The 24,334-nt window shown below is 40.8% G+C and overlaps 2 protein-coding genes across 8 annotated transcripts in view; one reads left to right on the top strand and one right to left on the bottom strand.

Moving 5' to 3' along the window:
- The window catches only part of RC3H1 (ring finger and CCCH-type domains 1), a 95,681-nt gene extending 75,297 nt beyond the window's left edge, over positions 1–20,384 (bottom strand). For 2 of the 7 annotated variants that reach the window (XM_024232242.2, XM_063726432.1), the window contains exon 1: positions 20,236–20,320. The gene's annotated coding sequence lies outside the window, so the exon portion shown is untranslated. Of the gene's footprint in view, positions 1–20,069 lie in introns of all 7 variants that reach the window. The other 5 variants (XM_024232244.3, XM_063726429.1, XM_024232262.3 and 2 more) reach the window with 5 other exon arrangements.
- On the top strand, positions 6,806–22,268 carry LOC129057772 (microtubule-actin cross-linking factor 1, isoforms 6/7-like). The gene is made up of 3 exons (XM_054548427.1): positions 6,806–6,872; positions 19,663–20,614; positions 20,757–22,268. Exons 1-2 carry the CDS (start codon positions 6,806–6,808, stop codon positions 20,529–20,531), a joined length of 936 nt encoding a protein of 311 aa, XP_054404402.1. The 3' UTR covers positions 20,532–20,614; positions 20,757–22,268.
- The last annotated feature ends 2,066 nt before the right edge of the window (positions 22,269–24,334 follow it).

Raw genomic sequence — 24,334 nt, 5'->3', positions numbered from 1 at the left:
TCCAGTTATTTTGAGACACACAAACCTGACTGGCAAATAATCATGTGGGATGCAGGGACAAATAATCACAATGAAAAGAAAATCTAACCTATGCCTAATAAATTTATGTTTCAGGTTGTTAAATACTATCCTATAGAATCCTAAGGAATATGATGAAATTAAGACATTTTAGAGGGTGGCACTAATATTCTGTTTCTTCAACTTGTCCTTCATTACTAGTTCTTTCCCCACTGGCATGCTTAAATCTTTGTTCAGGAGCTGAAAGAAATTTGTCTCCAACTTGTCTCATCTAAAAAAGACTCATTCAATCCTTGTCCCTGTTTCCATCCACCACTATTGTGAAATAACTCTTAACAGGCACATTAAGAACCTTATGAAATTCAAGAGTCATATCTCAATTCTTATTTTACTTCTTTCTATATAGCACTTAATAATATTAAACAGTTACTCCTACAAAAGCTGCCCTTTTCTGGCTTCTATACAACATCCTGTCCAATGACTGGCAGGCCACTCCTTGCCCATATCTATTGAGGGCTTCTTCTCTATTCATCCTTGGAATAGTGTTGGTTCTTAGAATTCCTTCCCCAGTTCTCTTCCCTAGAAAGTTTCCCTGAGTAATTTCATCTGTTTTTATGTTTTCAACTACCAACTAGATCCTGCTGACTTCCAAATCTCTCTCTCAAGTTCAGACTTCTCTTCTGAGTGCCAGGGCCATATAACCAGTTGACTACTAAGTCATCCATGTTCATCTCCTCCCCACCAAACCTTTTGTTCTCTTTGTCAGGGACTGAGTGACATACCAATTACTGTGATAACAGCATGGGGAATTGCCAGGCACGGTGGCTTATGCCTGTAATCCCAACACTTTGGGAGGCTGAAGTGGAGGATTGCCTGAGGTCAGGAGTTCCAGACCAGCCTGGCCAACATGGTGAAACCCCGTCTCTACTAAAAATGCAAAAATTAGCCAGACGTGGTGGTGGGCACTTGTAATCCCAGCTACTCGGGAGGCTGAGGCAGGAGAATTGCTTGAACCCGGGAGGTGGAGGTTGCAGTGAGCCGAGATTGAGCCACTGCACTCCAGCCTGGGCAACAAGAGCAAGACTCCCATCACACACACACACACACACACAAGCAAGACTCCCATCTCACACACACACACAAGCAAGACTCCCATCACACACACACACACACACACACACACACACACACAAAAAGTATGGGGAATCATCCTTGACTACTCTCTTTTCTCACACTCCTACCCATCAACTCATCAATCACCATGTACATATTATTTCTTTAATGTTTCTTAAAACCTTCTTATCCATTCCCAATACCAACATCTCTGACCTGGATCACTGTGACAATTTCTTAACTGGTATCCCTGGTAACAAACATCCCTAATACAGCAAAGCTAGGCTATAATAACTAGACTGTAAGTTCCTGAAAATCAGAGAATTTTTGTTTGTTTTTTTTTTTTTTGAGACGGAGTCTCTCTGTGTCCCCTAGGCTGGAGTGTAGTGGCACAATCTCAGCTCACTGCAAGCTCCACCTCGCGGGTTTCACGCCATTCTCCTGCCTCAGCCTCCAGAGTAGCTGGGACTACAGGAGCCCGCCACCACACCCTACTAATTTTTTGTATTTTTAGTAGAGACGGGGTTTCACCGTGTTAGCCAGGATGGTCTTGATCTCCTGATCTTGTGATCTGCCCACCTCGGCCTCCCAAAGTGCTGAGATTACAGGCATAAGCCATTGCGTCCGGCAATTCCCCATGCTTTTATCACAGTAACTGGTATGTCAGTCACTGAAGTTTTTTTTAATCTTTTACAATTATTTTATATATATTATATATCATATATAATTATATTATTAATTATTATATATTATTTATTTTTATTTTTATTTTTATTTTTTGAGACAGGGTCTTGCTCTGTCATCCAGACTGCAGTCAGCAGCACAATCACTGCTCACTGCAGCCTCAAGTCTCACCCTTCTGGGCTTAAGTGATCCTCTTACTTCAGCCTCCCAAGTAGCCAGGACTATAGGCGTGCACCAACACACCTGGTTAGTTTTTTAAAAATTTTTAGTAGAAATGAGATCTCACAATGTTGCCCAGGCCAGTCTGAAACTCCTGGGCTCAAGTGTTCTCCCATCTCAGCCTCCAAAATTGTTGAAGTTACAGGCGTGAGCCACTGTGCCTGGCCCTATTTTCTCTATGGTTTTAATACACAAATACATATGTTATCCTATATAGGTTAGCAAATCAATCAAGCTGGAGTATTTATGTGTTCTCTAAGAGAATGTCACTTGGCAGGGCCAGGGGCAGTGGCTCACACCTATAATCCAGGCACTCCGGGAGGCCGAGGCAGGTGGATCACCTGAGGTCAGGGGTTCGAGACCAGCCTGACCAACATGGTGGAACCCCATCTCTACTAAAAATACAAAAAAAAAAAAAATTAGCTGGGCATAGTGGCAGGTGCCTGTAATCCCAGCTACTAGGGAGGCTGAGGCATGAGAACTGCTTGAACCCAGGAGGCGGAGGTTGCAGTGAGCCGAGATCACAAAAGAGAGAAAAGAAAAACGTCTATCGGGCTAATGGGAAACTGCCAGGGAAGATAGGGTCTTACCATTCAGAGTAACATGCAAAGGCCCTAGGTTTCTTCCCCAACAGTTTCCCATTAGCCCAAAAGCTTTTTTTAGAGGGGGGTGGGCAGGGGGACAGGAGTCAGTTGACTTTCTATTAGAGAATACGTGAATACTCCAGCTTGATAGATTTGCTAACATATATAGGACAGCTTCCTAAGTATTAAAAACCATAGAGAAAATAGTGACATGGGGTCTATTTCCCCCATCCTTCAACCTGGGTGGCCCTGACTTACTTTCAACAGTCCCATGCAACAGAAGTGATGCTGGGAGAGTTTCAGAGCCTAGGTCTCAAGAGACTTTGCAGGAAGCTTGAACTAGCTTGTCTGAGGACAAGAGTACACGAAACAAAGAAGAACTGTTTTATAACAGCTCAGATCCCTAAAACCAGTCCTAATTTGAGCTGTCAGATGATTGTAGCTACACAAGTGGCCTCAGGGGAGACTAGCAGAACTACCAAACTAAACTCAGTCCAAATTGCTGACTCACAGAATTGTAAGCGAATAAAATGGTTGTTTTAAGCAGCTAAATTTTGGAGTGGTTTGTTATTTAATAATAGATTATCTGGTGATTATATAATTAAGATAGTTTTACATATATAAATTTCATTATAGTCTTTTGAGAAAACATAATATTGACGTAGGAATTTGAAAGCTTCTCTCAATTGAATGATAACCTTTTAGACAGAACATAGCTCTAAAAATCACTGAGATACTGATGGACCTTCACAAACACAACATGCCTAAATTTGGCTCCTCAATCCTGCATCATAAATTATCAGTAACAGAAAAACAAAAGGATACATTTTCAAAGCACAACATGGGCAATGAATCCCTTTTGACTTAAAAATATGTACCATTTGTGCTTAATTTAAACCTATCTAAAATGTATCATAATCCAGCTCAACATACTTAAGCTGTGATCCATGCAACAGTCCTCTATGTTGATGTGCCAAAGTAGCATTATTAACTCTTAATACTGATAATGTTTCATGTGTTTCCAAGTTAGATGTTGTCAGTCCTTACTGGTGACAATCTAAAGACCATTCCTGGCCGGGCGCGGTGGCTCATGCCTGTAATCCCAGCACTTTGGAAGGCCAAGGCAGGTGGATCACCTGAGGTCAGGAGTTCGAGACCAACCTGGCCAACATGACAAAACCCCGTCTCTACTAAAAATACAGTAAGTAAGCCAGATGTGGTGGTGGGTGCCTGTAATCCCTGCTACTTGGGAGGCTGAGGCGGGAGAATTGCTTGAACCTAGGAGGCGGAGGTTGCAGTGACCTTAGATCACGCCACTGCACTCCAGCCTAGGGAACAAGAGTGAAACTCCATCTCAAAACAAATAAATAAATAAATAAAGACTGTTCTTTACCATCATCAGCTAAGGTTGGTCATCTTCAGCAAGTTATACTTTTTACCTACCTACAACTATCTTCATATACTCCCCAAATATTTTCTCTATCTTGAAACTGTAGGAGGAAAAGAAGGGCGTGTGGCTGCCAGTCACTATCTCATTTAATCTTTCCAACAACAACCTTCTGACATAGATATTATTACCTCTACTTTACTGATGAAGGAAGGAAAGAAAACTCAGTTACTCAGCTAACTTACTGATTTAGTCATAATTTGAACCCACATCTATCTGACTCCAAAACCTGTATTTTTTCCACTATAACACCATGCCTTCCAACTTTGAGCACTTGTAACTTTTTATTATACTTTTTAATAATTATTAGTCAGCCATAATTAAAGATATAAATTAAATGATGCCTGTTTTGGGTTTAATCTGAGCATGACTGGTTTTAAGTAGGAACTCTGGAACTGTATAAACCTACTTGCTTATTAAAAAGAAAAAATTAGGTTGCAGCAGCAACTACTGTATTTCTTTTGAAGAGAACCAAAAGGATAACTTTGTCTTGAAGATTTTCTTAAAATATTTCACTGAGAAATGAGAAGGGAACTAAAATAAAATGAATCATATATCTTCAGACACCTTACTGATATTTTAAGATGAAGTGTAACATACATACAGATCAAGAGTGTTTAGTTCAACGAATTGTCACAAAGTGAGCATACCTGCATACTTAAGACATACATTATCAGCATCTCAAAATGCCCCCTCACCATCCCTCCCAATGATTACTCCTTTATTCTTCCCCAAATATCACTACCATCCTAACTCCTAACACAATAGGTTAGTCTTGCCTGGTTTAAAATTCTATATAACAGGCCGGGCTCAGTGGCTCACGCCTGTAATCCTAGCACTTTGGGAGGCCAAGGCAGGCAGATCACGAGGTCAGGAGATCGAGACCATCCTGGCTAACACGGGGAAATACTGTCTCTACTAAAAATACAAAAAAATTAGCTGGGCATGCTGGTGGGCGCCTGTAGTTCCAGCTACTCGGGAGGCTGAGGCAGGAGAATGGCGTGAACCCGGGAGGCGGAGCTTGCAGTGAGCCGAGATCACACCACTGCACTCCAGCCTGGGCGACAAAGCGAGACTCCATCTCAAAAAAAAATCTATATAACGGAATCATCAGTATGTATTCTTTTGTACCTGGTTCTTTCACGCAATGTTGTTGTTGTTGTTGTTATTATTTGAGTCAGGGTCTTGCTTTATCACCGAGGCTGGAGTGCAGTGGCATGATCATGGCTCACTGCAGCCTCGAACTCCTGGGTTCAAACGACCCTCCCACCTCCGTCTCCTGAGGAGCTGGGACTATGAGCATGGGCCACCATGCCTGGCTACTTTTTACAATTTTTGTAGATATGGGCTATATTGCCCAGGCTGGTCTTAAACTCCTGACCTCAAGTGATCCTCCTACCTCAGCCTCCCAGATCAGTAGGATGTCAGGTGTGAGCCACTGCGTCCGGCCCACACAATATTATTTTTGTTAGATTTTTTTTCCCAGCATTTACTACATTTTAAACTGTTACAAAGCACTCCAGTTAAAATGATCACAGTTAGGAAGCTACCCTTTATGAACTTATTTTTGGAGCAATGATGACTTGTAGATTTTGAATGCAGCAGATTTATCATGCTGAACTGGAAGGAACAAAAATGGGTGTCAATAAAAAAGTAGACAAAAATCTCCTCTTTACTCAAGAAAACAGTGTATGCATCACACAGCATATGTGTCACACACTAAGTCTCTTATTACTTGCTTCTTGCTCCTATTACTTGCTTCTATTTCTTTTTCCCTATGATCCTGTGCTTTAGACTTCCTTGTGGCATTTGGTGGCTGCCATCATGTTCTGACTAATTCTAGAAACATGTAGATGTATTCACAACAGGTACATATCTAATTATATATTCTGACCTAGAAATTTTATTTGCATTAAAAACCTAGTATATTTAATAATAATAATAGCAATAACATCAATATTTTTAAAATGTATTTCCCCATAATCTCTTAGGTCTTAAGGACATTTCATTACTTTGTTTTGTTTTGAAATATGCCTCCTAGAATTCAAACTATTTCCAGAAAACAATGTCACAGAGACTTTTAATTGCAGATACTTGAAAAACAGTGCTTAGAAAAGAAGAAAGAAGGAAGCAGAAGCAGCAGCAGAGGAAGAAGCAGAAGAGGGGAAGGGAGGAGGAGGAAGAGAAGGAGGAAGAGGAGGAGCTGATTCATTTACCATTTTAGAATTATTTCTCAACTACTATTGCAAAATATAAGCAAAATTCCATTTTGAAGGGTTTAAAAGAATGAAAAAATTGCTACATGAACTCCAAACACAGAATCCTATAGCCACAATGTATCTTGTTTATACTGTATTATTATTTTATCTTTCTATAAAGTGGTTTGAAACAGGAAATAAATTGTAAAAGGGGATGTTCTGGCTGGGTGCGGTGGCTCACACCTGTAATCCTGCACTTTGGGAGGCCAAGGCCAGCAGATCACCTGAGGTCAGGAGTTTGAGACCAGCCTGGCCAACATGGCGAAACCCCATCTCTACTAAAAACACAAAAATTAGCCAGGCATGGTGGCGGGCGCCTGTAATCCCAGCTACCTGAGAGGCTGAGGTAGGAGAATCACTCAAACCCAGGAGGTGGAGGTTGCAGTGAGCCAAGATTGCACCACTGCACTCCAGCCTGGGCAACAGAGTGAGACTTTGTCTGAAAAAAAAAAGATGTTTTGCTGATTCCCAAGTAGTTGCGAATGATAGAGAACCTACTGACTGGCTGCTGCTGTATCAGAATCAAATATGACACTTCCTCCAAAATATGTAATGATGATTTTTCAGGGATTAAATTCATGCTTAGGTTTGTATAGTGTGCATGTTATAGAGAAGAGGAAATGAAAGGTTGAGATAAGTCTAACCACTGTGGATTGCACAATAAACAGATAAGTCTATTTACTGCTCGGTAAAAACAGGGACCCTGCTTAAGAATATAGTTTGTCCTACTCTTCCTCCAACCCTGAACCTTCTCCCCATTTCTATATAGGCATTAATATATGAATTCCTTCAGAGAAGGCCTTCCCTGATCACCTTATTTCAAATAGATGCCCCAATCTCAATCCCTCCCCAGCCCTCTGCTGTCCAACCACACGTTAAACTGCATGCTTCCCATCTCTTTCCTGATTAATTTTTCTCAACAATACTTCTCATCCAACATCTATGTTTTATATTTATTTTGTTACAGCGTATACCCACCACTACTGAAATATTAGCTCCTTAAAAGTGGGCCAGGCATGGTGGCTCATGTCTGTAATCCCAGCATTTTGGGAGGCCAAGGCGGGTAGATCACTTGAGGTTAGAAGTTCAAGACCAGCCCAGCCAACATGGTGAACCCGTCTCTACTAAAAACACAAAAAATTAGCTGGGTATGGTGGCACACGTCTGTAGTCCCAGCTACTTGGAAGGCTGAGGCACGAGAATCACTTGAACCCGGGAGGCAGAGGTTGCAGTGAGCCGAGATCGTGCCACTGCACTATAGCCTGGGCCACAGAACAAGACTCAGTCTCAAAAACAAACAAACAGATTTTTGTTTCTATATTTAACTATTTTTGAGTACACTCTATGTGCCAGGAAGTCTTTTATGTGGATCACATGCATACACTTCATCCTCGCAATGAGCCTATTTGGTCTCATTATTAATTTTAGGGCCGAGAACACTGTAACAGAGATGTTAGGTAATATGCTGGTCACTTGGCAACTAAATTCATTCTTATTTTTGAGCTGGTGATTCCTTCTGTAATCTTTCTTTAGTGATACCACTAGACAATGTACATTTCTGGTAATCATGCCTGATGTCCTCACTTTTTCCTTCCATTAAAAAAAAACTTCCATAAATATACATACCTACTGTGTACCCACAAAAATTAAAAATAAGTAAAATGATAATAATAAGTTACCTCTTGTATCTATAATTTCCTTTTCATCTCCACTTTCTTGATTGAGGCCCTTAGTCATTCATTCAAAAACTACTTATTGAGCATCTACTATGTGCCAGTGTCCCAGAAACTGATATAGTCCTGAATGAAATAAAGTCCTTGCCCTCATACAGAATACAGTCTCATCACCTAGATCACACAACAACCTTTTTTTTCTTTTTTTAATTTTTGAGACAAGGTCTCACTCTGTCACCCAGGCTAGAATGCAGTAGCATGATCAGAGCTCACCATAGCCTCAACCTCCCAAGCTCAAGCAATCCTCCCACCTCAGTCTCCCCAGTAGCTGGACTACAGGCATGCACCACCATGTCTGGCTGTTTTTTCAATTTTTTTTATAGATGGGGTCTCACAATATTGCCCAGGCTGGTTGCAAACTCCTAGACTCAAGCGATCCTCCTGCCTTGGCCTCCCAAAGTGCTGGTATTGTGAGCCATCACACCTGACCACACAGCAACCGTTTAACGGATCTCTGTCCTCAGGATAGTTCTTGCCTTCCTCTACCTTCCTCACAGCTGATAGTCACTTACCTACATCAAATTCTTCCATGACAACTCAATTTTTAAAAAGGATGATACACTTGAACAGAAAAGGATATTCAAATGGCAATAAGCATAGAATATGTTCACTGAGGAGCAATTACTCATGAGGGGAAGAAGGTACTTAAAGCTTTTCATCTTAAAACTCTGGGTACAATGGATTAATTAATGAATGTCAATCATGGGGGAATAGGTGCTACCACTTCGTTATTTATGGATGCCTTTGTAAGAATATTATCTGTACTAGCCTTATGATATTCTAATTACTCACGTGCATTTAAAGAGATTTACCATCCTATTTTCTATTCTAAGAATTTTCTTACTTCAAAACCCATCAAATTCTATTTTATAGTGATAGAATAAACTGGAAGAGTCTTTTGTGCCCTCATGGGCAGGTTTTCATCAACCGCAGACCTACAAAATAAGACATTTCTGAAAAAACTAACTCAGATAATGAATAAATCCAAAGAATCCATAACTCAAAAAAAAAACACTATATGAAGAGTCTTACATTTACTTTTTAAAGTTTTTGATAAACTTAATGAGAGGCTAGATTCAAGCAAAGAAGATTGACAGTTTTAACTAAAACCATTCAAAAACTGCTATCAATGAGGTAATTAATGTAAAAATTGACATATAAAATATGGGTTTTAAAAGTAGTAATTACAGGGAAAGCATTTCTAAATGAAAGCTGAAATCCAGGTGTTTTTTTTTTCAAGTACAGTACTTGAATGTAGAAGACTACTACTCTTTAAAAGAGTCTCCACAAAAATGGACTTTTGAGCCAGTGTAACCAGTATACAGAAAAGTCAAATCAAGACCATAAGCAGTACGATTATTTTTAGTCAAGGACTAAGCAGAGGGACAGCTTACCGCAAAAGAAAATTAAGAGACTGGTATGAGGACCTCCATTTTTCAAGCTGTGAAAATTTTTAACATGATGAGTTTAGGAAGATGCAAGTTCATATAGTAACCAATTTGGGCTCTACAGATCAAAGTGTAGTTTGAATAGAATCCAAAGGTAAATTATGGCCAATAAAGGATTTAGGATGTCAGTAATGTTCAGTTTAATTCTATTCACCTTTAACAACCAATTCGTATTAGCATTGAAAATTAGTTTTTTTCATCTAAAACGGGTCACAGCCAGGCACGGTAGCTCATGACTAATCCCAGCAGTTTGAGAGACTGAGGCAGACAGATAGCTTGAGCCCAGAAGTTTGAGACCAGCCTGGGCAACACAGCGAGACGCCGTCTCTACAAAAAATACAAAAATTAGCAGGGTGTGCTGGCATGCACCTGTAGTCCCAGCTACCAGGTGGGGATGAGGTGGCAGGGGTGGCCTGAGGTGAGTGGATCACTTGAGCCTGGGAGGTCAAGGCTGCAGTGAGCCCTGATCGCTCCACTGCACTCTAGCCTGGGCAACAGAGTGAGACTCTGTCTCATAAAATAAAATAGGTAACATATGAAGGGACAAATATTTTTCCATCGAGAGAATCAGCTATTTAGCTGATTAGGATAAATTTCCTCATTTTAGTTTCTAATTGTTTAAAGAATTATAAATAATATGTTTATGAAATCTATAGCTATAGCTTCTATAGATTTAACTTATAAAGATATTTTAAGTCACATAATACATAGTCAGTCTCCAAAACCCTCTTCAAAATAACTTCTAAAAGTAGCCCCAACTAGTGGTGATCCCAAGAAAGAACTAGGGCCGGGCACGGTGGCTCACGCCTGTACTCCCAGCACTTTGGGAGGCCGAGGCGGGCAGATCACGAGGTCAGGAGATCGAGACAATCCTGGCTAACACGATGAAATACTGTCTCTACTACAAATACAAAAAAATTAGCTGGGTGTGGTGGCGGGCGCCTGGAGTCCCAGCTACTCGGGAGACTGAGGCAGGAGAATGGCGTGGACCTGGGAGGCAGAGCTTGCAGTGAGCCAAGATCACGCCACTGCACTCCAGCCTGGGCAACAAGAGTAAGACTCTGTCTCAAGAAAAAAAAAAAAAGAAAAGAAAAGAAAACAAAGAACTAGAATAAGGAGCTCTAGATTCTAATACCAACTCTGCCATTTATTAGTGCTGAGATCTGCACACCTCTGCTAAATATTCAAAAGGGTTAGAGGAAAATAAAAAACAAAAAGATGACTCCAGATTTTAAGGACAAAAAGGATCAGACTATTATAGAACACTGCCACATAAAATAAAATTTTTTAAAAAATGAAGGATCAAAAACAAAATAAAATTATAGAAAATTAAAAAAAAAGAAGAGCAGACTAAAAAGAGATGATGCTGTGATGGAAAACCTAGGAAACCATACTATAATGGACAACATTTGAAAAGGATGGTTCTTTGGGGGAGTAAAGGATTTTAAATATCCAATTGAGGGTTGCTGATAGTACAAGCAACAAAACAAAATAGATAATGCATTGAAAATGTAGGCTTGAGGAAAAATTGAGATCATATAAACAGGAAAGTTCTCCATGAGAGTGAATGGAAGTGGAGAATTGAACCTTGGGGGAATCATATAGATCAGTGCTTTCCAATATGGTAGCCACTAGGTACATGTGGCTATTGAGCTCTTGAAATGTGCTGGTGAGACGGAGGAATTAGATTTTAAATTTTAAATAAAATTTAAATGTATCCATACAATGGAATATTATTATTATTATATATATATTTTTTTGAGACACAGTCTCACTCTGTCGCCAGGCTGGAGTGTAGTGGCGTGATCTCAGCTCACTGCAACCTCCGCCACCCAGGTTCAAGCGATTCTCCTGCCTCAGCCTCCCAAGCAGCTGGGACTACAGGCGCACACCACCACGTGTGGCTAATTTTTGTATTTTTAGTACAGACGGGGTTTCACCATGTTGGCCAGGATGGTCTTGATCTCCTGACCTCGTGATCCTTGGCCACCCAAAGTGCTAGGATTACAGGTGTGAGCCACCGTGCCCAGCCACAATGGAATATTATTAAGCGGTAAAAATAAATAAACTGTGAAGCCATGAAAAGACATGAAGAGGGCCAGGCGCAGTGGCTCATGCCTATAATCCCAGTACTTTTGGGAGGCCAAGGCAGGAGCGCTGCCTGAGCCCAGGAGTTCAAGACCAATCTCTATTTTAAACAAAAACAAAAGAAGAAGATATTGACGAAGGGACCTAAATGCATATTGTTAAGTGAAGATGCCAGTCTGAAAGGACTATATACTATGATTCCAACCACATGATATTGTGGAAAGGAAAAACTATGACTGTAAAAAGATCAGTGGTAGCCAGGGGTTCAGAGGGACGAGGCAGAGATGAGTAAGTGGAACATGGGATATTTTTAGGTCAGAGAAACCATTCTGCACGATTCTAGAATAGTGGATATATAATGTTATGCATTTGGCAAAACCCATAGAACTCTCCAACACAAAGGGTAAATCCTAATGTGAACTATGGACTTTAGTTAATAATGTATCAACACTGGTTCATCAATGATAACCAACACACCACACTAATGCAAGATACTAACAGAGGAAACTGTGGGGGACAGTATAGATGGGAACTGTGTATTTTTTTGTGCAATTTTTCTGTAAATCCAAAACTGTTCTAAAAAAATAGTATCTTTCAAAAAACTCAGATTTACATAGCCACATATATAGTTAGTGGCCAGTATTGAACAACATAGGCCCATATAAATAGACTGATGTGGGAAGAAAATGAGAATGGTATATGAAGAATTACTTCATTTCTGACTACCACTCCTAAAAGTACACATACAGTTAACCCTAAACTATATAAGGTTTTATATGTAGCTTCTATATTAACATTTTACAGTAGAACTTGATCAAAAATATTCTGGATGAATATCTTTCTAATTTTTGTTAAACAGAATTTAAGGAGGAAAATAACATTTATTAAAGGTGTCAGGTACTATACTAAAGACATTATCATTTACATTTCCAAACAACCTTTAGAGAAAAGTATTACCATTTCTGTTTTTGGAGATGAGGAATTACAAAGCTTAAGTCATAAAAGGTGAGAACCTAGATATACTGGACTCCAAAGTCCATGTTCTTTTTTTTTTTAGCAAAGTCTATATTCTAATATACACCACTCTACTGTATATATGTTTATGATTCCCAAAATTACAAACATAATTTTCCCACAATGACGTTTCCATCAGGAGCAATACTTTATATATAACACAATATAACAGTTAATGATATACTCAGAGGCTAACGAGGTGTTGTATAGGTAACTGCTGTCCCTATTTTAAACAGCCTCAGGCTAATGTGACTTTTTTCCTGCCACCCAGCTGGCCCTCCATCCTACCTATATGGCTCTACTCCAACATCTAATTTGCACCTTTTAATCTGCTGTGGGAATGAGAAAATAGATAATCAAATTCCTTGAATTATGTACAAAGCAAGAGAACTTCTAAACCAATGTGTTAGTGCAGATGATTTAGTTCATTAATTTTTCTGACAATTACAGGCCTTTTTTTTTTTTTTTTTTTTTTTTGGCCTACTTCTTAATCTAAACTGAGACCTGGACAAATTAAATACTGTTCTAGATTTGCGGCTGCCTGGTTAGAGATGGGGATGGACAGCAGGTGGGTGTGAGTATAAAAGAACAGTAACAGAGAAAAAAATTAAAAAAATAAAAAATAAATACTGTTCTATAATAAAGCTAAGAATTTAGTGATTCTGTTTCATTCAAAAGTTTTCCACTACACTTTCTTTTTTTTTTTTTTTTTTGAGACAAGTCTCGCTCTGTCACCCAGGCTGGAGTGCAGTGGCATGATCTCAGCTCACTGCAACCTCCTCCACCTCCTGGGTTCAAGCAATTCTCTGCCTCAGCCTCCTGAGTGGCTGGGATTACGGGTGCCTGACACCAAGCCCGGCTAATTTTTTTGTATTTTTAGTAGAGATGGGGTTTCACCATCTTGGCCAGGCTGGTCTTCGACTCCTGACCTCGTGATCTACCCGCCTCAGCCTCCCAAAGTTCTGGGATTACAGGCGTGATCCACTGCACCTGGCCTCACATTTTTCATATATATATGTTTTAATACAGATGGGGTCTCACTATGTTAGCCAGGCTGGTCTGGAACTCTTGGCCTCAAGTGATCCTGCCACCTCGGCCTCCCAAAGTGGTGGGATTACAGGTATGAGTCACCGCCTCCTAGCCTATCCCATATTTTTCATGGATATAGCTCTAAACATCACCTCATTTAAAGACATTATTTTTATTTTTGTATTTGTTGACACTATCTACTTCAAGATAAAAGTTCAGCCGGGTGCAGTGGCTCATGTCTATAATCCCAGCACTCTGGAAGGCTGTGGCGGGTAGATCACCTGAGCTCAGGAGTTCAAGACCAGCCTGCCCAACACGGTGAAATCTCGTCTCTACTGAAAATACAAAATTTGGCCGGGCATGGTGGCGTGAGTCTGTAATCCCAGCTACTTGGGAGGCTGAGACACAAGAATTGCTTGAACCCAGGAGGCAGAGGTTGTAGTGAGCCAAGATCATGCCATTGCACTCCAGCCTGGGTGACAGAGCAAGACTCCGTCTCAAAAAAAAAAAAGTTATTTTTATAATTTAAATGTATTCATTGAGTACATTAGCTTTCCACTAAATGTTACTCTAAAAAATTAATGAGGCATATATAAAAACACAGAAACATGTATTTACAAAAAGCTGACATTTTCCTGAAAAAAATTACAGAAAACCAGAAATTTTACTGCAGAGTTCTAAATATTCTGATATAATCCTTTTCCTTATCTTTTTTTAAGTTTTCTTTTTTTTTTTTTTTTTTTTTGAGGTGGGGTTTCACTCTATTGCCCAGGCTGGTCTGGAACTCCTGGCTTCATAAGATCCTCCTGCCTTGGCCTCCCAAAGTGCTAGGATTACAGGCTTGAGCCACTGCACTCAAGTTGTTCTTATAACTAAATTATAATTATGTATATTAATAAAATTTTCCTTAAGGAGCGGAGATTAATAACAAAATTTAAAATTATTTTTTTCTACTTAGATCTCCTATAACCCCAATAGAAATATTTACTAAGAACATAAAGTGACTTTTGTTTCTGAAAAATTTTAAGATTTCAATTCAATTAGATAAAGTACCATTTTGAATTTAACATAACGATATATTTCCAAAGCCCCAAATGGAAATGTCAATCTTAGCAGTAACTCTAAAGTCCAAGTTTATTACTCTTTATTCTAGAAAGAAAAAAAAAAACCTAATTTTGTCTCCCTCAGTCAGCCAATTAAAACAATCCAAAAAAGCTTACTAAACAACTGCCTTTGTAACAGTGTTCATGTTTTTAGAGGTGATCAGGTATAGGGCCAAGATCAAGGTTTCTAACACTTATTCAACAAGGGATTAAAAGCAGAGTGTCAGGCAAATCAAAACTCTAAATATTCTCAAAGATTAGCTGAATAAAATAGTCATAAAGTTAGATTCACAGGGATCAAAGAGCTTCAACCTAATTCTAAAAATCATTTCCCAGTGTAACTTCAAATAAATCCTTTGTGAATATTCCTAGTTTCTTCTATACATTAAGAAAACCTAAAAGGCAAACAAGTTCTAGATAGGAGACTAAGTATTAGTTGTTCACATTTGTATAGAACATTAAATTTTAGTTCTTATAACCCAATGAAGAAATACAAATGACTCTAAGAGTTTGAGCAAAACCCTCTGGGGTGATCAAAACAAAACTGCAAACTTCTATGATTCTCAACTTTTCTTCCACAAAGAGTCCTTGGCAGCATGTCTACTGTACTTAGAGAAGCATGCAAAGAATTAGGTGGTTTTTTATTCCTAACAATCACATCCCAAAGTTTTTTCTGCAATTTCAATTGTACAGAGTAGTCTTCCTCGAAGTTGGCTCAAATTAGAGACAGAAAGCAGAATGGCTTTTGCTAGGGATTAGGGAAGAGGGGAATACAGAGTAACTGCTTAATGGGTACAGTGTTTCCTTTTGGGGTAATGAACATGTTTTGGAATTAGAGCTGGTGGTTGAACAACACTGTGAATGTACAAAGTGCTACCTAAACTGTTTACTTTAAAATGGTTAATTTTATGTTATGTGACTTAACCTCAATAAAAAAATTATGTTAATCTGTAGATAAAACTGATCCCTTTAGAACTCTTTTCTTCCTCAAAAAAAAACAAAAAAAAACCAAAAAAAACAAAACTGCTACCATGTTCAAATGCTATTTAGATCTTGGAAATTTTTTAGATAAAATGCAATTATAAGTTAAATTATTACCACATGTGCACAGTAATAATCAGTGAAGGTATACCAGTGTCAGTTTAAAACATTGCTATGCCTGTAATCTCAGCACTTTGGGAGGCAGAGGTGGGAGGATCACTTGCGCCCAGGAGTTTGAGACCACCCTGGGCAACATAGCAAAATGCCATCTCTATAAAAATAATAAAAATAAAAAAAAGTAGCCAGTAAGGCAGGAATATCACTTAAAACAAGGAGTTTGAGGCTGAAGTGAGCTATGATAATGCCACTGCACTCCAGCCTGGGTGACAGACCATGAATGACTCTGTCATTCATTCATACATATATATATATAGCATTGCTAAAATGCTTGATAATTGTCAAAAGAATATTGCTCTGACATACATCTGTAAATAAGTAAGGTGACTTTAAATTTGAGGAAAATTCTTTCCCCAAGCCTCAATCAGGAAAACATTATAAACTAATAAGAAGTATCTAATAAACAAAAAGTAAACAAGAATATTATATAAGAAATAAACAGGCACAATCCTGACCAAAAATGGACAGAAATAAATATGCTAAAGTTAACTGTCTTGGGGATGTAGGGCAACATTACTTCAGATTGGTAAATGTCACACTTTAAAAATAGAAGGAATCTACCTTAAGAAACTCTGTAGTAAGAAAAACTCCTTTGTATAAATGCCTGACAAAATTAATCTTTTATCATAACCTCTAAAGCTAGTCCAAATCCAGCCTAGATTCCAGAATTACGCAAAAGAAAAAATCTTGGAGACGGTTCTGGGAAAAAGCTGACTGAAATCTGTGACTGTTTTGATACAGGCCAATCTGAGAATTTTAATCCCTCTGAACCCAATCCTGAAGAATACCTGAACCCTGAGCACAGACAGGGCCAAAGCTAAACCAGGTCAGAATACCCTGCCAAGGAACATCCTGATCCGAGGTGTTCACCAAACAGGGATCATTTATCAGGTTATTCTTCACTTTGTTGGATGCTGACCATTTTCAAGATATATACAAGAGTGGACTGATTAGACCCATCAAAATCCACTTCAAGCCCTAAGATCTGGAGATGAAAAATACTGCAGAATTCTAAATTATCTATGGCTTAAAGAAAAAAAATTATAAATTAAGAACTTCAAATATTAGCTGACCCAACTTTAACATCATTGAATATCTTTAATTATTTAAAAAAATTTATAAAGTATTTCAAAGGCACAATTTAGTAATTGCCTATATAACAAATTAACCATGAAAACAATTACAGCAGTATGATAAATCTGTCCTATGTAAACAGTATGAGTTTTTATATTTTATAGCATTCAGATATGCTAAAAACAAAAGTTTAAGTGTTTCTTTTGTGATTCACATGAACAAATACTTTCTTGGTCTTACAAGTAGATATCTGACAGGATACAAATAATGATAATAGGGTAAGTTCACAGGCAAAAAAAGGAATCTGTCAACACAGAAGATGCTTCAAAGTTTAACTGTGACACATGTGGTAGTGGCAAAGAATCTAATTTGTGTCACAAGACCTGGGTCTGAGTAAGCTCTTTTACCTATTAATTATGTGATCTTTTTGCTGGTTACGTAGCTACTCTTAGCTTCAGATTCTTCATATGAAAAAATGAGGACAACAGAACTAATACTGCAGCATAATGAGGAAGCTTAAATATTTTTATTCATTCAACAAATATGTTCTGAAAGGCGTTGTGTACAAAATTACCCTTTTTAATTTCTTCAAATAAATCAAGCATATATTAACTTTTAATATTACCAAGAAAATATAAATCTAATTCTTAAGCTCTGGTTCCAAAACTTCTTAGAAGTAAATTTTTATTACCTGAGAAAATGTGAACTTAAGTAATAAGTAATGATACTGAAGACGGGACAGTTGAGGGATCATATCTTAAAACTGTTTTGACACAAAATAAATAAAAACAATTCCCTAAATTTTTTTTCTATTAAACAGAAATACGGACCCAGACTAAGCCCATAAATTACTGGGTCAATAACCAATCTGAAATACAAAACCTTATCACTTAAAAATATTTATTTTCAGGAAAATGATATTAAATATGAGGTAAATCTGCCCTTGACATAACACGGTGACATTTTTTTCATAACACAGCACATGAACCACTTAAAACTTACAACCTATGAATTACTACTATTGTTCTGATAGGTTTAGGGCCACACATAAATTTAAGTATCATTGTAACACAGACTTTACTTGGAATCTGTGCTGACCTAACAAAATTTAGCACAGAAAAAAAAAAAAATCACAGATTTGAGCACCTGAAAAACGCTGTCCTTTCTGAAATATCTGCAAAAAAGTCACAGCATCAGGAGCCATAGAAAGTTGTTATTTCTCCATCATTCAAAAAATCAAACATCTCCAACATTATTTATGCTAAGCATAAAATGAAGGTCAATATTGATATTCATTCACTATACTTCAAATCCTAAACAAGATAATTCAACCTTTATGTTTATTCAATTGCTAGTCTATTCAGTACCAACTGTTGTGGAAGAACTAAGAACTAGACTAGTGCTGCTTATAATGTTTTTAATTATAACAGACTTGGCCCAATTCTACTTAGAAATTTACCCTTAGAAGAAGTGAAAGATATTAACTGGCATCTTTTCAGCAAAGGTCAGTGCTGAAAAGAACACAACCTATAACCCTTAGGCCTTGCAGTTGAATGTTAACAAGTGAAAAGCAATCTCCTTGGATGTATCCAAGTAATTTTAATATAAATTTCTGCATACATAGGTAGAAAGTACTTTAGAAATAAATCCACCTTTTCCCTCACTTGTAAGAAAATGTGGTAGAAACCTTGAAAAATTAAGTTTAAGGCTGAGCGAGGAGGCTCACGCCTGTAATCCTAGCACTTTGGGAGGCGGAGGAGGGCAGATGACTTGAGGTCAGGAGTTCCAGACCAGCCTGGCCAACATGGTGAAACCCCGTCCCTACCAAAAATACAAAAATCAGCCAGGCGTGGTGGCGGGCACCTGTAATCCCAGTTACTCTGAATGGTGAGGCAGGAGAATCGCTTGAATCCGGGAAGTGGAGGCTGCAGTGAGCCGAGATTGTGCCACTGCACTCCAGCCTGGGTGACAGAGCAAGACTCCGTCGCAAAATAAAACAAGAACAAACAAAAACGAAATCAAATTTCAAACTCAGAGAAAAGACTGGTCTTGAACAGTTTCAGGAAAAACTACTGAAACACGAGACAAGGCACTAGAAGCTCTACGGCCGGAGATGAACCACCTCTGTCTCCTTTAAAAGTGCTTCCTGAGGTCCACTTTATGCTAGTTAATGTTGCTTCTTATACTGCACGTTAGTAATTGAAAACGCCTAGCTGGAATAAAAGTCCTCTTTAAACATTACAGTTTGTCTCCGCGTTGCCAGTAAGTGTTTGTTTCCAGTTTCATAGGCTATTCTGGTATGTCAAGAGTTGTATTATTACTGTTCCAAAAGAACCCTTGTTTCAATCCACTCTCACCTGGGACGCGGGCATAACTGATGTTTACAGAACTGATGCTTAGAGATGTTTAGAGAGGCGCATCCCTTACCACTCCATCCTTTATCGATAACCACATTTTGTATGTTTTTGTTGCATTTGTTTTTTTGTTTTGTTTTGTTTTGTTTTTTAAAGACACCTGCACACACACAATTTTCCCATCGCCAGCAGGGAGAAGACTACCAGGCTAGATCTCCAGGGGCTTCAGGGAAACAGACACCGTGAAATCCACTTAGCCAAAGAAGGGGAGCGCTTCAGGGGCTGGGGGAGGAAGCAGCCCTGAGGTGCTGGGAGGCCGAGGCGGCGCCTGTTTACAGACGCCTTCGCCCTCCCCCACCCCCACAGACGAGGGGTCCAAAAAGCAGTTCCCGTGCGCACTCCCCGCCTGGCCCAGGCCCTGGGAGTACCAGAGGAGCCAGGGAGCCCTTTCGCCCCCTCCCTCTCGTCCGAGCCTCCCTTCGCCCCCCTCTCGGCCTACCTACCCCGACAGGCCCTCCAGGCGGCATGCAGAGGCCTGAGGCCTAAAGGACGCCGGCCACTGACAAGCCCCAGAGCAGCCGGCGGGGGCCCTGAGGAGCCTGGGGCCGGCCAGGCGGCCGCTGCCGCGGAGGAGCAGAGGGCGGGCGAGGACAAACCCTTCACGACCACAGCTGCCTATTGTTCCCGACTGAGGCCCCGGCCGCGGCAGCCCCGCTCCCCAAGTCGCCGCCCGCCGCTCGCTCACCGCGCTGGTCCGAGCAGCAGCTCCTCTCAGCTCCGAGTCCCCGCGGCCGTCGCCACCGCCGCGGCAGCCGCCGCCGCCGCCGAGGCCACCGTTGACTCTGATTCTGTCCCAGGCCGCCGGGCCACGGCTGCCGCCGCCACCGCCAGCACCGCCTCCGGCCTCCCACCTGCTGCTGCTGAGGCTGCTCCTGCAGCAGGGGCCATCTTGTTGCTCGGCCTCCTCTTCCTCCTCCTCGTCCTCCGCCGCCCAGTCGCTCGTTGTCCTCGTCCCCTTCCTCTTCCTCAGGCTCCGGCCCGCCCCGGAGACTGGGGCGGAGACGAGGGCGAGGATCCTCCCTCAGGAGGCGGGGCGGGCGGAGGGGCGGGGCGGGCGCGGGAGCAAAGCTCTGAGTCACCGGCCACCAACGCCCGGAGGGAGACCGGCGACGCTCTCCGCCACGACCCAAAGTCTCACACGCCCTGAGCAGAGGAACCGGTCCCTCCGTCCGGCCTGCCCTCCCACACCGGCGCCTTTGGGCTCAGCGGGCCAGTGGCCAGATGGCGAGAGTAAATTGGGGGAATTTCTGTCGTTTCCATCGAACCCCACACTACGTCTACTCTTTTGGCTTTCTCAGCCGTTGTCCCCCAACTCTTGTTTCTTTTTCACGTCTTGTCCCCCACCCCATTTTTCTTCTTCCATATTATCCAGGTTCTGGATCTCATCAGCTTTGTCCTCGTCCCCCCTCTCGGAGTTCGGCCTCCTAAGGCTGTGAAACAGCCCAAAGGCCCGGACACGCTACTCCAAAACGTCTCTCCTGGGTTGTGTGAACAATAAGAGCTATTTGGGGACGACAGGAAAAGATATGGCCCATAGAAGAGCTCCTGAAATCTAACCTTGCGACTCTTTAAAAGTTTCTTGTCCCTTGTGGAAAAGGTGCCGTTTTGGTTTTGGGTAATGGGAGGTCCCTTCAGACAATTCATTTTAGCCAAACCCTCGCTTTTGAGAAGGGGAAGAAATGGGATTATTGTAACACCATACAGTGCTAATTTCAAAATAAATCATCTAGAATAGAGGAGAGAGAGAGTCCCCAAATAAACAACCATTTCATACTCTCTACTCGGCGCTATCACCTTTTTCGCTTCAAGACTTGACCAAGAGAGCAGAGATTATGTTTTTCTGTCCTTTCTTCACTGTTTACATCACAGTACCCCAAGAGAAGCACTTCTGCCTTTAACTTGATACACTGGAATCGCTATCACAGATAGTGTTTTTGTATCATTTTTAAGAAATATCACACACCTTCCTAAACTCTTGGCAGAGAAGAATTCTTTTTAGTTGTTAACACCCTCCTGCTACTGAGATCTCAGCTTCTGTTTAGAAGACCTATTGATGTCTTTCTACTGATTGGAATTTGCTGCCTTTGAACTGGATTTAATCTGTAATCGTCTTTTCAGCCTACTAAATAGTAACCCCAGTCCTACAGAGAGTGAATTTCTAGCTACCACAGGGGGATTTAGGTTAGCATATGCCAATCTAAAGGGATCTCTTAAAGCCTTTCCCTCCTCAGACCAGGCCTCTGTACCCTGCTGGGAAAAACAGATTAATCTGCTCCTCCTGCTTTTCCTCCTCCTCCCTTCTTCTCACTCCTAGGGAACCTTCCACAACAGAAGGTTTTAGCGACTGTTGCTAGGCAAACATGCCAACTTCCTTGTTTAGGTGAAGCAAGTAACTCAACTTCCATTGCAAGTAACCTAGATAATGTAATTTCTTTGAACTATTAATAGTTGTACCACAGTTGGTAAGGCTCCTTAAAGGTTCCCTTAAGCAATATGATTTTTAAGTTGTTTATTTTTATCTCGTCAATATTTCAATTAAAAATACGTTAAAGGCCAAATAGATGCAGTGGCTCACGCCTGTAATCCCAACATTTTAGGAGGCTGACAGGGGCGGATCACCTGAGGTCGGGAGCCTGACCAAAGTGGAGAAACCCCATCTCTACTAAAAATACAAAAATTAGCCAGGTGTGGTAGCATGCACCTATAGTCCTAGCTACTCGGGAGGCTGAGGCAGGAGAATCACTTGAACCTGGGAGGTGGAGGTTGTAGTGAGCCGAGATCGCACCATTGCACTCCAGTCTGGGCAAACAGAGCTAAACTCTCTCAAAAAAAAAAAAAAAAAGTTAAAAATAAGAGGCGCTTCCCCAAACCCAAATTCATTTTAGTGATATAAAGACGCACTTGATGGAAAAAGAAGAGCAGCTTTGAAGAAAACACTTATGCTTACAATAAAAAAATAAAAAAAAATCTGTGAGAAGTCACATGTTTTCAACTCCCCAGTCAGACTAGAAGTATAAGATATAGGGGTTAAGGCCGGGAGCGGTGGCTCACGCCTGTAATCCCAGCACTTTGGGAGGCCGAGGCGGGCAGATCACGAGGTCAGGAGATGGAGACTATTCTGGCCAACATGGGGAAACCCCGTCTCTACCAAAAATACAAAAATTAGCTGGGTGTGGTGGCGCGCGCCTATAGTCATAGCTACTCGGGAGGCAGAGGCAGGAGAATCACTTGAACCTGGGAGGCGGAGGCTGCAGTGAGCCAAGATTGTACCACTACACTCCAGCCTGGAGGACAGCGAGACTCGGTCTTGGCCAGGCATTGTGGCCCACGCCTGTAATCCCAGCACTTTGGGAGGCTGAGGAGGGTGGCTCTCCTGAGGTCAGGAGTTCAAGACCAGCTTGGCCAACATGGTGAAACCCCATCTCTACTAAAAATACAAAAGAATTAGCTGGGCATGGTGGCAGGCATCTGTAATCCCATCTACTAGGGAGGCTGAGGCACGAGTATCCTTTGAACCTGGGAGGTGGAGGTTGCAGTGAGCTGAGATTGTGCCATTGCACTCCAGCCATGAACGAAACTCCGTCTCAAAAAACACCAAAAATTAGCTGGGCATGGTGGTGCACGCTTGTAATCCCAGGTACTTGGGAGGCTGAGGCAGGAGAATTGCTTGAACCCGGTAGGCGGAGGTTACAGTGAGCTGAGATCACACCACTGCACTCCAGCCTGGCGACAGAGCAAGACTCCATCTCAAAAAAAAAAAAAAAAAAAAGATACAGAGGAGGATAATTTATCTCTTGAAACTGAGTCTATTTAAAATAAAGATAATATGAATATTCAGCAAGGGGGAAAAAGATATTCTGGGTTTTATTCCTAAATTAACAATTATTTGAAAATTTAGGGAAATAAGCTCTTTTTAAAAATTTTATTTAAAATGTTTTTACTCTTGTTAGAGTATTGAGATTAGTTGTGAATTAATACAAATAAGATTAAATGAGGCCGAGCATGGTGGCTCATGCCTGTAATCCTAGCATTTTAGGAGGCTGAGGCAGGAGGATTGCTTGAGGCCAAGAGTTCAAGACCACCTGGCCAACATAGCGAGACTTTGTCTCTACTTAATTAAAAAAGAAAATTTATAAAAGATTAATGACGCCAGGCGAGGTGGCTCACGCCTGTAATACAAGAACTTTGGGAGGCCGAGGCAGGCAGATCACCTTAGGCCAGGAGTTCGAGACCAGCCTGGCCAACATGGCAAAGCCCTATCTCTACTAAAAATACAAAAATTGGCTGGATATGGTGGCACATGCCTGTAATCCCAGCTACTTGGGAGGCTGAGGCAGGAGAATTGCTTGAACCCGGGAGACAAAGGTTGCAGTGAGCCGAGATCACGCCACTGCACTCCAGCCTGGGTGACAGAGCAAGACTCTGTCTCAAAAAAAAAAAGATTAATGAGACATTATGTTGAAATTTAAATTATATATATTTAAACCTCAGAACTCTTAAAATTTGTTTTAATCCACTGAAACTCGTATTAATACACTGAAATAGTGTTTGAGAAGTGTCTTGAGCTTAGATTATATGTTAATTAAGAGTATATTACTTAAGATAAACAGCTTATATGTTTCATAGCCATTTGTGCTCAGAAATCACTATTTTGCTCACACCTGTAATCTCAGCACTTTGGGAGGCTGAGGTGGGCGGATCACTTTGAGCTCAGTTGTTCCAGACCAGCCTGAGCAACATGGCAAAACCCCATCTCTACAAAAAGTACAAAAATTAGCTGGGTATTGGTGGCTCGTGCCTGTAGTCCCAGCTACTCAGCTACTCAGAAGGTTGAGGTGGAAAAATCAGTTGAGCCTGGGAAGCAGAGGTTATAGCAAATGGAAATCATGCCACTGCGCTCCAGCCTGGGCTACAGAGTGGGACCCTGTCTCACAAAAAAAAAAAAAAAAT

The sequence above is a fragment of the Pongo abelii genome, chromosome 1, assembly GCF_028885655.2.
Source record: "Pongo abelii isolate AG06213 chromosome 1, NHGRI_mPonAbe1-v2.0_pri, whole genome shotgun sequence".
NCBI classification, from domain to species: Eukaryota; Metazoa; Chordata; class Mammalia; order Primates; family Hominidae; genus Pongo; species Pongo abelii.
This window is presented reverse-complemented; position numbering and strand designations above follow the sequence as displayed.

Bases quoted from the DNA above. Each gene is read 5' to 3' on its own strand.
- LOC129057772 (XM_054548427.1), top strand. From the start codon at position 6,806: ATGATAGAGAACCTACTGACTGGCTGCTGCTGTATCAGAATCAAATAT. The intron at 6,873-19,662 runs GTAATGATGATT...GCCTGTTTACAG, and splicing joins TGACACTTCCTCCAAAATAT to ACGCCTTCGCCCTCCCCCAC.